This window comes from Harpia harpyja, chromosome 7, assembly GCF_026419915.1.
Source record: "Harpia harpyja isolate bHarHar1 chromosome 7, bHarHar1 primary haplotype, whole genome shotgun sequence".
In the NCBI taxonomy this organism is placed as follows: Eukaryota; Metazoa; Chordata; class Aves; order Accipitriformes; family Accipitridae; genus Harpia; species Harpia harpyja.
This window is the reverse complement of record NC_068946.1, coordinates 4,467,280-4,476,828: the sequence shown is the minus strand read 5'-3', so window position 1 is coordinate 4,476,828 and position 9,549 is coordinate 4,467,280. Positions and strand designations below refer to the sequence as shown.

Genomic DNA, 9,549 nt, shown 5'->3' with positions numbered 1-9,549 from the left:
GTACACGTACCTTTTCCTCCCCTCCAACATGCTCCTGTCCTTGTCGGGGCTCTTTCCTGAGGCTCCCCTGAGCTCAGCCCCTTTCCCTGCTGTCCCTGCAGCCCTTTCCATCCTGCGCAGCCTCCTGCAGGGCAGCTTCCCGGCTGCCCCTTCCCCTGGCTCTGGCTGCGTGACACCGGCCCATCCTCTGCCCGCGGGAGTGAGACGTGTCCTTGCAGTGGGTGCTCCTCACCCACGGGGACAGACATCACATCCTCAGCTCCGGCTTAGCAGGGCTGAGGTGGCCACATGCGACAGAAACCTTATCTCAGCCTCCTGAACCGTTAGACCGAGCCGTGACTTCTTGGAGTGAAATCCAAGAGGATGAGTCCTCCTGCAGTGAGCCAAACCTGGGCCTTGCCAAGTGAGCGGCCCCTCCATCCCTCTTTAGCTGCTGCCCAGCTAGCCGTGCGCAGCCAGCACACGCTTAGCGAAGCACCATGTTTGGACAGAGACGGCTCTTCCCCAAAGTTCTCTCCTCTCTTCCTTCACAGATACCCCAACCCTTTCATAGGAACGAAGCACTTTCCTGGTTTCTTTTGCTCTCTCCTCCCTCCACTGCCTCAGCGCCTTCCTTTGCCACCAGGTGATTGCAGCAGGGAGGACGGGCGAGCAGCAGCCTGGAACAGACACTGTGACTACTCCTAGGAGATAGCACAAGTATGCAAGAAGTGTGCAAAGAAAGAACAGAGCCAGCCCGCACCGGGCTCCTCTTCTGTCCAGTACTGGTACAAACTGCCTACCGTATTGAAAATGGCTGTCACCGGAAAGATCCCGCTTCCTGTGACATCCTGTCCCGTTTAGGGATGGGTCCAGAGCAGTCTTGGTGCTGGGATCCAGGCTTCTCACACCGCTGAGCCTAGGTCCGAGACTGTCCTTCTCTGACCTGCCTTCGGAAGTAGCGGATGGCAGAAAGGGTGCCAAAACTTGCCAGGAACACTGGAAAAGAGCCCAACACATTTCCACGGTGAGTCTGGGTGCTTCTTCCAAACCTGAAGATCTTTTTCCAAACTTGAAGGTCACAAGCTACTTGGCTCACTGGGGTCCACGGGACCTTGGGAGGTCGCTCCCCTCCCTTTCTCAGACCCCTCCTGCCTTTGCTCTTCATCCCCACCACACTCTGCTTGTTCCCAGCGCATTCAGTCCCGAGCTGCCCACAGCCTGGCCGACCACATCTAGTCCTACAGTTTGGGCACACAGCTCACACCACCATTTCACAAGAAACATCTGTTTTTAAGGGAAACACAACATAGACTTCGTGCATGTGGTAGAGATGGGTGGTGGTTAGACATACAGGTTCACGTGGAGATCTAATGGGTCTAATCTCAGATGAGAAGGCCACAGTAGGAAATCTCACCAGGGCTTCAGGACTTCATTTTCTACTTCTGTTTGGACCAGGAAGATGCCAAGAAAAATACCATTTTGTGGGTTATCTGTGGATACTCTGATCCCAGCCAAAAGCAGAAAATACCAAAAACCCAGAATCAGAAAATGTAGACATACAAAAAATAATTAATGGAGGTTGCACACAGAATCAAGCTCTTCTCTGTACTTTCAGCTTATGTTTTTAGCTTGGCTTATGAGAGAGGTCAGATTCCCCGATCTGTTCCCAAGCAAAACCGGGAACCCAAGCCATGCCTTTGGACTTCCCAGTGTAGATTCAGGCTTGATTTTGATTTACGTGTTAGAGCCTGGGACATAAACAGGGAAATTCAACTTGTTAGAACCTAAAATGCCAGAAGAGAATTGCCTGTCCAGGATGTCAAACTGCCTCTTGCTTGCCTGCCCTCCTCGCCAGGGTGCTTACTGCACGCTGCGTTGCGCAATCCTGAGGGCACGAGGCCCATATCCCGCTTTTCACGCCCCCTCTGAGGCCACATCTACCGTCTAATACTAAGAAGGCAAGGAGGAGCAGGCCAAAAGCTCCTTGTGATGATTGCACTGAGCAACTTTAGCTAATGAGCTATTCTCAGGCCGGGGTGTCAGCTTCCTGTGTGACCTTAGCGGGGAACATTCCTCTCCTGGACAAGCAGCGGGAAGCCCTGGCCCCGGCGTCTCACCCCGTGGCGAGGGCTCGCCGGTGCCCACGGGCCGGACCCCGTGTTCAGCGGCTGCAGCCGGGGCAGGGCTGCTGCACTCGCTGTCCCACACCCTGCTCATCCAGCCACCTGCAGCCCTTGAGCCACCGCAGCTCAGCTAATTCGTGTTGCCCGAGCTTCCTCTCTCCCCACCAGTTATTCAAATGCCGTGGTTGGAGGGGAGAGGAACTGACAGAGCTCCATTTACTTGCAGGACTCGGTGCACCGGGATAATACTTCAGCTAAGCTGTATTTAGAAAAAAGATTATACCTTTATAGCACATTAGAAAAATACGTGCATTTGTTCCAGCTGAGATGAGGGAGTATAAACCTGCATGCTCAAGGTCCCGATTCAGCTTCTAGCCAGCAGGGATCCTAAAGAAGCCTCTCTTCCCCTGACACATCGGTACTGGTCCCTGTCAGAGGCTGGATGGAGCGGGGCCAAAGCTAGGAATACAGACTTGTCCTACGGCTCAGTTCAAGTCAGCAGTCACTTTGTGAGGGGAAAGGACAACATAAGTGAGCAGGAATCAGGACTGCCACTTCTATAGGAGAGAGAAGGTATTAGAAAGTAGCAGGACGCTTTGGAAAAGCAGGAAAATGATTGCATTTTCCCACAGGCAGTGTTAGGTGTCTTAGCATCCCTGCCTTTCTCCCTGCCGTGTCTTCCACGAGGTCCTTCCCACCCCTCTCCCGCTAGGCTGGGCACCGTACGTACTGGTCTTCCAGGCATCTGGAGCCTGCAGGTCGGAGGTCTTCACTGCCCAGGACGCAAAGGCACAGAAGACGAGGCACATGTCTTTGTGGGTCAGCGCCAGCGGAGCCTCGGGCCTCCCTGCAAGAAGAAGAGTACGAGGCTTGGGGTTTTACGATGCCTGCTCTGCCACAGCAGGCTCCAGTCCCTCTGGGGCAGTGAGTCCCTTGCACTCCCAGAGAAATACATCTTTGTCACACATTTTCCCTCCCAGAAGACCTTTTTTCACCATTGGCCAAGTCAAACTTGTCTGTTTAGGACTCAGGTACGTTTCCTAAGGAGAGGGGCATGTTTTTGACCCCTCTCAGTTTTACACTTCGTTAAGAGCCCGAGACAAATATTTTTTAAGGCCACCCATGGGCCTGAGAGGCACAGCCAGCGGACACGCTGCCTCCAGGACCTCTGACTGCCTCACCACCTCCCTGCAGAGGTTCTCAGCGCACCCCTGTGCAGTGGCTGGAAGCAAGTCTGGGGAGTAGGTTTAAGGAGAGAGCAATTCCTGGGGTGGCTGCAAATGCACTGGGGCTGTAGGCAGGTCCCTCTGGGCAAGGTCCCCTTCCTGCAAGCCAATGCCCCGAGACACGTGCAGCTCTAAGACTACACGTATGCCCCCGAGAAGCACCAGTGCTCAGCATCTCTCCACGGATCCCACCTCGCTCGCACCGCCTGCTAGGTCCGGGGAGGGAGACAGCCCTGAGTGCTCTGTATTTCTTTCTATGCTGGAGTTCCAGTCTGAAGACATGTTGCAAGAGTGGGTTATTTTTGCTCCTATGTTTATTTGATCAGGCTTTTAATTAAAGCTGGCTTATTAATTAGCTACGACCCTGGCAAAGGGGTTTTTCTCTGTGCAAACAGACTGGAAGCTCTATTTTGAGGCACCCTTTGGGATGACTCATTCATTGTTTGGTTTTAATATTAACTATGAGGCACTGTGGCTGTAAGCATCATATAAGCTTTAAGATAAATATGCTGGCTGTCCTAGTGGGTCAGATTTGCTCTCCCTTTATTCCTGTTTCTCTTATGTGCCTCCAGTAGCAGTCAATGTTCAGGTAACCTCTGAGGTCTCTGGAGGGTGTTTTTCAAATCAGCATGTGTTTTAAAGTCCCCCTCACCTCTTTCAGCTGGGAGCCTTGGCCTTGTTCCACTCTGTGCACACCTTTTCCCCCCCCAATATGAGATTGATTAGCAGCCCAGCTTTAACACGACAGCAGCTCAGCAGCCATTGCCTTATCTCCGAGGCATGAGTTCTTTGGTAGAGAAGGATTTTGCTGCTCTGCCTCCCATTCCCTCATCAGAAATACAGGTACGTGGTTCTGCAGGCTGTTGGATGGCACTAGGGTGGGGGATTCCTATCTCTACCAGACCTTGCAATAACACCAGCCATGTTTAATGCAGCTATCCGCCTCAGTAAGCTTTCCTTGGCCAGAGTGCAAAAGAATAGATTAGATCCACAGTAGTTATGTCCATTAAGGGGACAAATGAATCAGCTAGGACAGGGACTTTGGACCAGACTGATTTTCAGCCTGTTGCACGCATGCTGTCATGACCACCTCTGCCCCAGGAGTGGAGTCTGTGGGGAGCAAAGCAAGTTACGCACAGAATAATATACCCAGATTCCTGGTCCATGCCTGCTGCAGCACTGGGAGTCAGCCTGCGGAGCCTGGCCGGCAGCACTCGCTTGGCATAGGGACAGCGTGAGCATCACGAGAGAGAGCCACTGCGACACAGCACGTCACGGTGGTGGCTTTAGCCACGTTTCCCCTGCTAAAGCCCAAGGGCTTCCCCAGAGGCGGTGGGAGCAGGGGAGACCACCCAAAGCAGAGGCACATCTCTACGCGCAGCGGCAAGCCGGGGCTGTTGGGCAGCGGGCAGGGGGTAACAGTGCTTTACCTGTCAGCGCAAGGGCCATGTCCAAACCTTCTGGACGTGCCTGGCCTCTTCCCAGCGGGGCCAGCGGGACGAGGGGGAGCTTCTCTTCAGATCCTCTCCGCACGAGAGCCTGTGGGGCTGGGGCTTGGCCTCTGACGAGATGCATTGGCCTTTGCAGGAGGGACTTCAAAGCCCCCACAGCTTTCTTCACCTCGGAGGCTGGAGCGATTGAGAAAATCCCTCTCCAGCCCACCCTGTTCCCAGGCCTGTCTGGAAAGAAGTGTTCATACACCTCAGGGACTGAGATAACCAGGGAGTCTTTGACTGGAGCCAAGTCAGGATCCTCATTTTGCAGCTGAGCGTGGTCCAAGCTGCTGAACTTCTTTCGCTTTCTGTCTTTACCCTTGACTTTTTTCCTGTTTCCTTCTGGTTCATTGAAAAAATATTCATACAGTTCAGGCAAGGAAATTTCCCTTTCCAAGGGCGTTTCCTCCCCCTCCACCGAGCCCCCCATTCCTTCTTCTTCCCCTTGGGAGTCACAGAAAAAATAGTCGTACATCTCGGGCCAAGTCACATCCAGGGTGTCTGCCCTTGCAGAGGCCCCAGCTGCAAAGTAAGGGGGGCCCAGCTCCCCGGGGGTCTCAGCTGCAGGCTCCCCATAAGCTCCTTCAGCAGCATCCCCTCCACAAGCTGCCACGCTCTTGAGACGGAGAGGCTTCCCCGGTGCCTCCTGGCACGCCGCTCCCGGAGGAGCCGTGGCTCCGCTGGCAGGGACCGTCGGCACATTATCACGTACGTCCAAGCCACCAGCCTGCCCTGGCTTTGAATACTTGGTGGTCTTCGCCTTCCCCAGGGGCTGCACCCCCGGCTCCTTCACCTTCTGCTTCGGGGAAGTGCTCACGGCTGGATCGCCCTCATCCGTGCCAGGGCTGGGCACCAGCCGCTTGCTCTCCCCTGCCTCCTCGCTTCCCAGCTTCACAGGAGCTGGCTTGGCCGCCTTCTCCTTCCCTTTGCTCTTCCGTGAGGACAGCGGTGAGCTTAAAGGTGCCTTCACGGGTACGCCAGCCCCCTGCGCTGCAGCCCCCGCAGGCTCCCTGTCGCCTTGGGCCGCCTCGACGGCACTGGCTCCGCGTTGCTTGCGGCTTTTTCTCAGCTGTCCTGGCACCTTGCGCCTCACAACGTCCGGGGAGCCAGCCGGGGAGCTCGGCTCGGCGCCCGCTCTCTCCCCGCTCGCCTCCTCCCGCGCCGGGCAGCCGGGTGCTCTGGGCGCAATCTCCAGGGCTGGGCTCGGAGGGTGGTCACGCAGGGGTCCGGGCTCCGAGCGGGAAGCGCTGCTAGGACTTTTCCTTGCCGAACCCTCTGGGAAGGCAGCCGGTGCCGGCAAGCTGCCCTGCAGCGGAGCTGCCGGCTGTGCCTCCACCAGGCTGCCACGGGGCTGTTGCCCTCCCGCGTCCCCTCTCCGTTCAGGGGCGCTTGTTCCAGATGGGTGGCTGGGAGGCTCCGTGGCCTGACCGCCGCCGGCTGCCGTTTTCTCCGACGGCGGTGCCGCTGCTTCACATGCTGCGTCCTGCCCTGGGCTGCCCTCGGCTGCGCTGCCGGCCGAGCCGGCAATGGCAGCCGCGGGGGGACAAGGGGGCTGCCTCCCCTGCACGCTGGGCATCGGAGCGGACGAAGGGCGGCCGGGCTTGTCGCTCTCGCACAGAAACCTGCTAACCGAGCCCAGGTCCGCTTCGTCCTCGCTGCCCGAGAGAAGCTCCGGCAGGGAGAGGTGCCCACCGGCGGGCCAGCGCAGGGAGGCGTCTCCGGGCACCCCACGTGGGGCAGAGGTTCCCGTGCCAGGCCCTGGCCTGCTGCCCACCCTCGCCGCGATCTGCCCGTTTGTGCTGGCCCAGCCGTCCCTCGCCGGCACGCCGTCCCCTTGTTCAATGTCACTGAGACACTGCTCCTCGGCTGTGGCCAGGGCGGCCGGTGCTAGGCTGCATTCCTCCGACGCCAAGAAGAACTCAGCCCAGTCCCTGTCGTTCAGCTGGATGCTGTACTCGAAGTTATCCATGCCTGCAGCAGCAAAGCAAGGGGAGGGGGCCGGAGAGATCAGGGCGTGAGGAGGGGGCACCAGCATCAGCAGGCATAGCTGAGGTGTATGCCCCTAACCCTTTCCCCCCCAGGGGTTCCTGCCCTGCTTCCCTGCCATCCGCATTCACTCCTCCTCACCCGGTTCCAGCTGAAATCAGTGGGAGGCAAGGGCAGCTCCTAGCAGATTCAGCAGGACGGGTATTGCCGTGTTGGACCATAACCCGACCAGCAGTGGGAGAGACCACCGCTACCCCCCTCAGGTCCCTTCTGCCTCTGCTCCCCGAGCACAGACAGCAGCACAGAAAGTTCGGGATTCTCTCCACGGCAGCACAGCAGCATCGCACCTCACATACCCCTTTCCTACTCCTTTTGCTTACAACCCATTTAGAAACGTGGGGGATTTACGCTCTTGAGCATTCCTGCTGCCACGGCATCGTGCATGACGGTAGCATGAAGCACAGTCCAAACAAGGACATTTCAGCAAGCCACGGCAGCCCCTTCCATACCTGTGGCTTTGGGGAGGGAGATGCAACAGAGCCCAAAACCAGCAGGGGGGATCCAGCGGTAGGAGAAGAAGCAGAAAGATCACAAAGCCGCATCCTACCTGTACCACAGCCTAAGCTGGTGATGGAGCCATTCAAAGAGCCACGCAGGAAAATCCTCCCGGCACAACATGATGCCGTACCCTTGACGGGGGCAGAGAGCTCGGCTCCAGCACAGATCCATTCAGAGGCTAAAAATAGACACCCCCCCCCCTCCCTCCCCAGTGTGTCACTTGAGATCGGAGTGTGATGGGTTCAGAGAGGGCAGGCCCATATATAGAAGCTGGCAGGGAAGATGTGAGGGTGCCAGCCAACGCGTTTCTGTCCCACAGCCTTTGGGGTATCTGGGACCGCTCCCCATGCTCGCTGCTCGCTTCTGCCCTCTGCCTGGGGTTGCTCGGTGGGATGGCCAGCAGAGAAGGGGTCCAGGCCCAGGCCACAGAGCTCACAGCCTTTAGTACAAGGAGGAGCATGACGTCTGGATGGCAATGACCGTTCTTCTTTCAACATACCCACCTCTTTGCCTCAGTCTGTAGGTTACCCATTTCTCGGGCGACAAAAACATGCCTCGGGGCACCGTTCACCTATTGACAGCACTCCTAGGGCACTTACTGCCAGCCTACTGCAGATTTACATCAAAAGATCGCAGCCAGCGTGGTGGTCTCGCGACAAACCTTCCATGGTGCGTGGCAGCCGTCCCACGCCGCCCAGGAGCACCTGGCGTGGGTGGCAGAGGGAGAGAGGTTGGAGACTCAGGATGAGCCTGGCACGAGGGAGTTACAGGGGAAGCGACCGGCCGAGGGTGGCCTGGCGGGTCAGCAACCGGGGCCAGAAATAGCCCTCAGCTCCTGCGAGTCCCGGAGCCTGCCTCCCACCGCATGCCCTCCCCTGTCCCGGGGGCCAGAAATAGATGCCCTGAAGTAGCTGCCTGCAGCACAGCGCCCATGAGCCCGAGTCCAAGCCCAGCTCCAGCCCCTGCTGCCCCGAGGGGGGCCAGCGCGCTGCCCCAAGGCTCCGACCACCCCTCGGGTCACCGGGCTGCTGGAGATGCCAAACCGGAGATGGCGAGCCGTGTAGGTGATACGCGAGCCAAGAGGGACCCACGTTCTCTGCAACCGCCTCGGGGGTCCTCGGCAGGGTTGGGGTGCCAGCCCTGCCGCACTGCGTGCTCCAGGGAGCCGGGGACCCTTGCCCTGCCCTGCCAGCACCCCCCATCCTGCGGGAAGGAAGCTCCCCGTCGTGGCTGCCTTCACGCACTGCACTGCCGGGGAGCGAGCCAGAAGCGCGCAGCCCACCGGCAGCTGGAGCCGAAGCGCGCTGCCCCACGCTGCTGGGTCAATATTGATCAGGACGCGCTTCCTTTCTCCGTGCTCCAGCCTGACGCACGCAGGGAGCTTGTCGAGCGGAGAAAATATGGAAGGAAAGAGGTCTGCTGTCTTCCCGTCCTATCTCATTTCTGATCTGGCTACACCCTTCTCCCTCTCCCCCTCACACGCGCTTGCAGACGCAGAAGGGAAACCAACTGGCTTCCTTTTCTTGGCTGCAGTCAACTTCCTTCCCTTTGAGTCCGGCAGCCGGGGTTAGTCAGAAAAACCTTTAAACTCTGCCTTGCAAACCGCAGCAGAGAACATAAAAGAGACAGAGGCAGCGAGGCGGAACTGGAAGCCAGCAGCGGGCTGGCGTCCCGTGTTATCAGTGTCACATTTAAAACCAACGCTGGAGCGGCCGCACACACCAAACCCAACAGGAACTGCACACACCCCACCACACGTTCCGCCCTGGCCTCAGAGACACAAACAAGTCTCGGCGCAGGAGACATCCAAGTATTTATTTAGCTGTCCAGGGTAAAGCCCACACACTGTCCTTGGGGAAATTACGCATCTGCTAGCGCTTCCCTGCCTTCCTTTTGGGGGGCCATAAAAGTGCAGCGTGGACTTCAAGGACAAGGCACGCTGCCCCGAGCCACGCAGGCTGCAGCAGGGGCATTATGCCGTCTGCAAAGGACATGCAGCCGTTGCAGCCCGGACAAGACCGTCTCCGATTACCTTCTGGCGTGTGGTGTGTGACCCTGTGCTTCTCTGGGATACCTGGCTCCAGCTCTCCAGCGGAGCTGATGCCAGATGCAGGGATGCTGCAGGGCTGCTCCAGCACCTCCGGACCAACGTGACCGGCGGATGCCACCTGCCAAGCCACG

At 57.9% G+C, this 9,549-nt stretch overlaps 1 protein-coding gene across 2 annotated transcripts; it reads right to left on the bottom strand.

Moving 5' to 3' along the window:
* Positions 1-890: 890 nt before the first annotated feature.
* PERM1 (PPARGC1 and ESRR induced regulator, muscle 1) lies at positions 891-7,551 on the bottom strand. Of its 2 annotated transcripts, none has more exons than XM_052793331.1 (4): positions 7,418-7,551; positions 4,762-6,795; positions 2,836-2,952; positions 891-978 (listed from the first exon to the last, which is right to left on the bottom strand). In XM_052793331.1, the coding sequence occupies exons 2-4, from the start codon at positions 6,791-6,793 to the stop codon at positions 899-901; spliced, it is 2,229 nt and encodes a 742-aa protein (XP_052649291.1). In that variant the 5' UTR covers positions 6,794-6,795; positions 7,418-7,551; the 3' UTR covers positions 891-898. The 2 variants fall into 2 exon arrangements, with proteins under 2 accessions (XP_052649291.1, XP_052649292.1); XM_052793332.1 differs by lacking the exon at positions 7,418-7,551 and adding an exon at positions 7,320-7,407 and having other exon boundaries at positions 897-978.
* Between the last annotated feature and the right edge of the window lie 1,998 nt (positions 7,552-9,549).

Bases quoted from the DNA above. Each gene is read 5' to 3' on its own strand.
- PERM1 (XM_052793331.1), bottom strand. From the start codon at position 6,793: ATGGATAACTTCGAGTACAGCATCCAGCTGAACGACAGGGACTGGGCT. The intron at 2,953-4,761 runs GTAAAGCACTGT...TTCTTCTTGCAG, and splicing joins CATGGCCCTTGCGCTGACAG to GGAGGCCCGAGGCTCCGCTG. The intron at 979-2,835 runs GTACGTACGGTG...GCTCTTTTCCAG, and splicing joins TCCAGATGCCTGGAAGACCA to TGTTCCTGGCAAGTTTTGGC.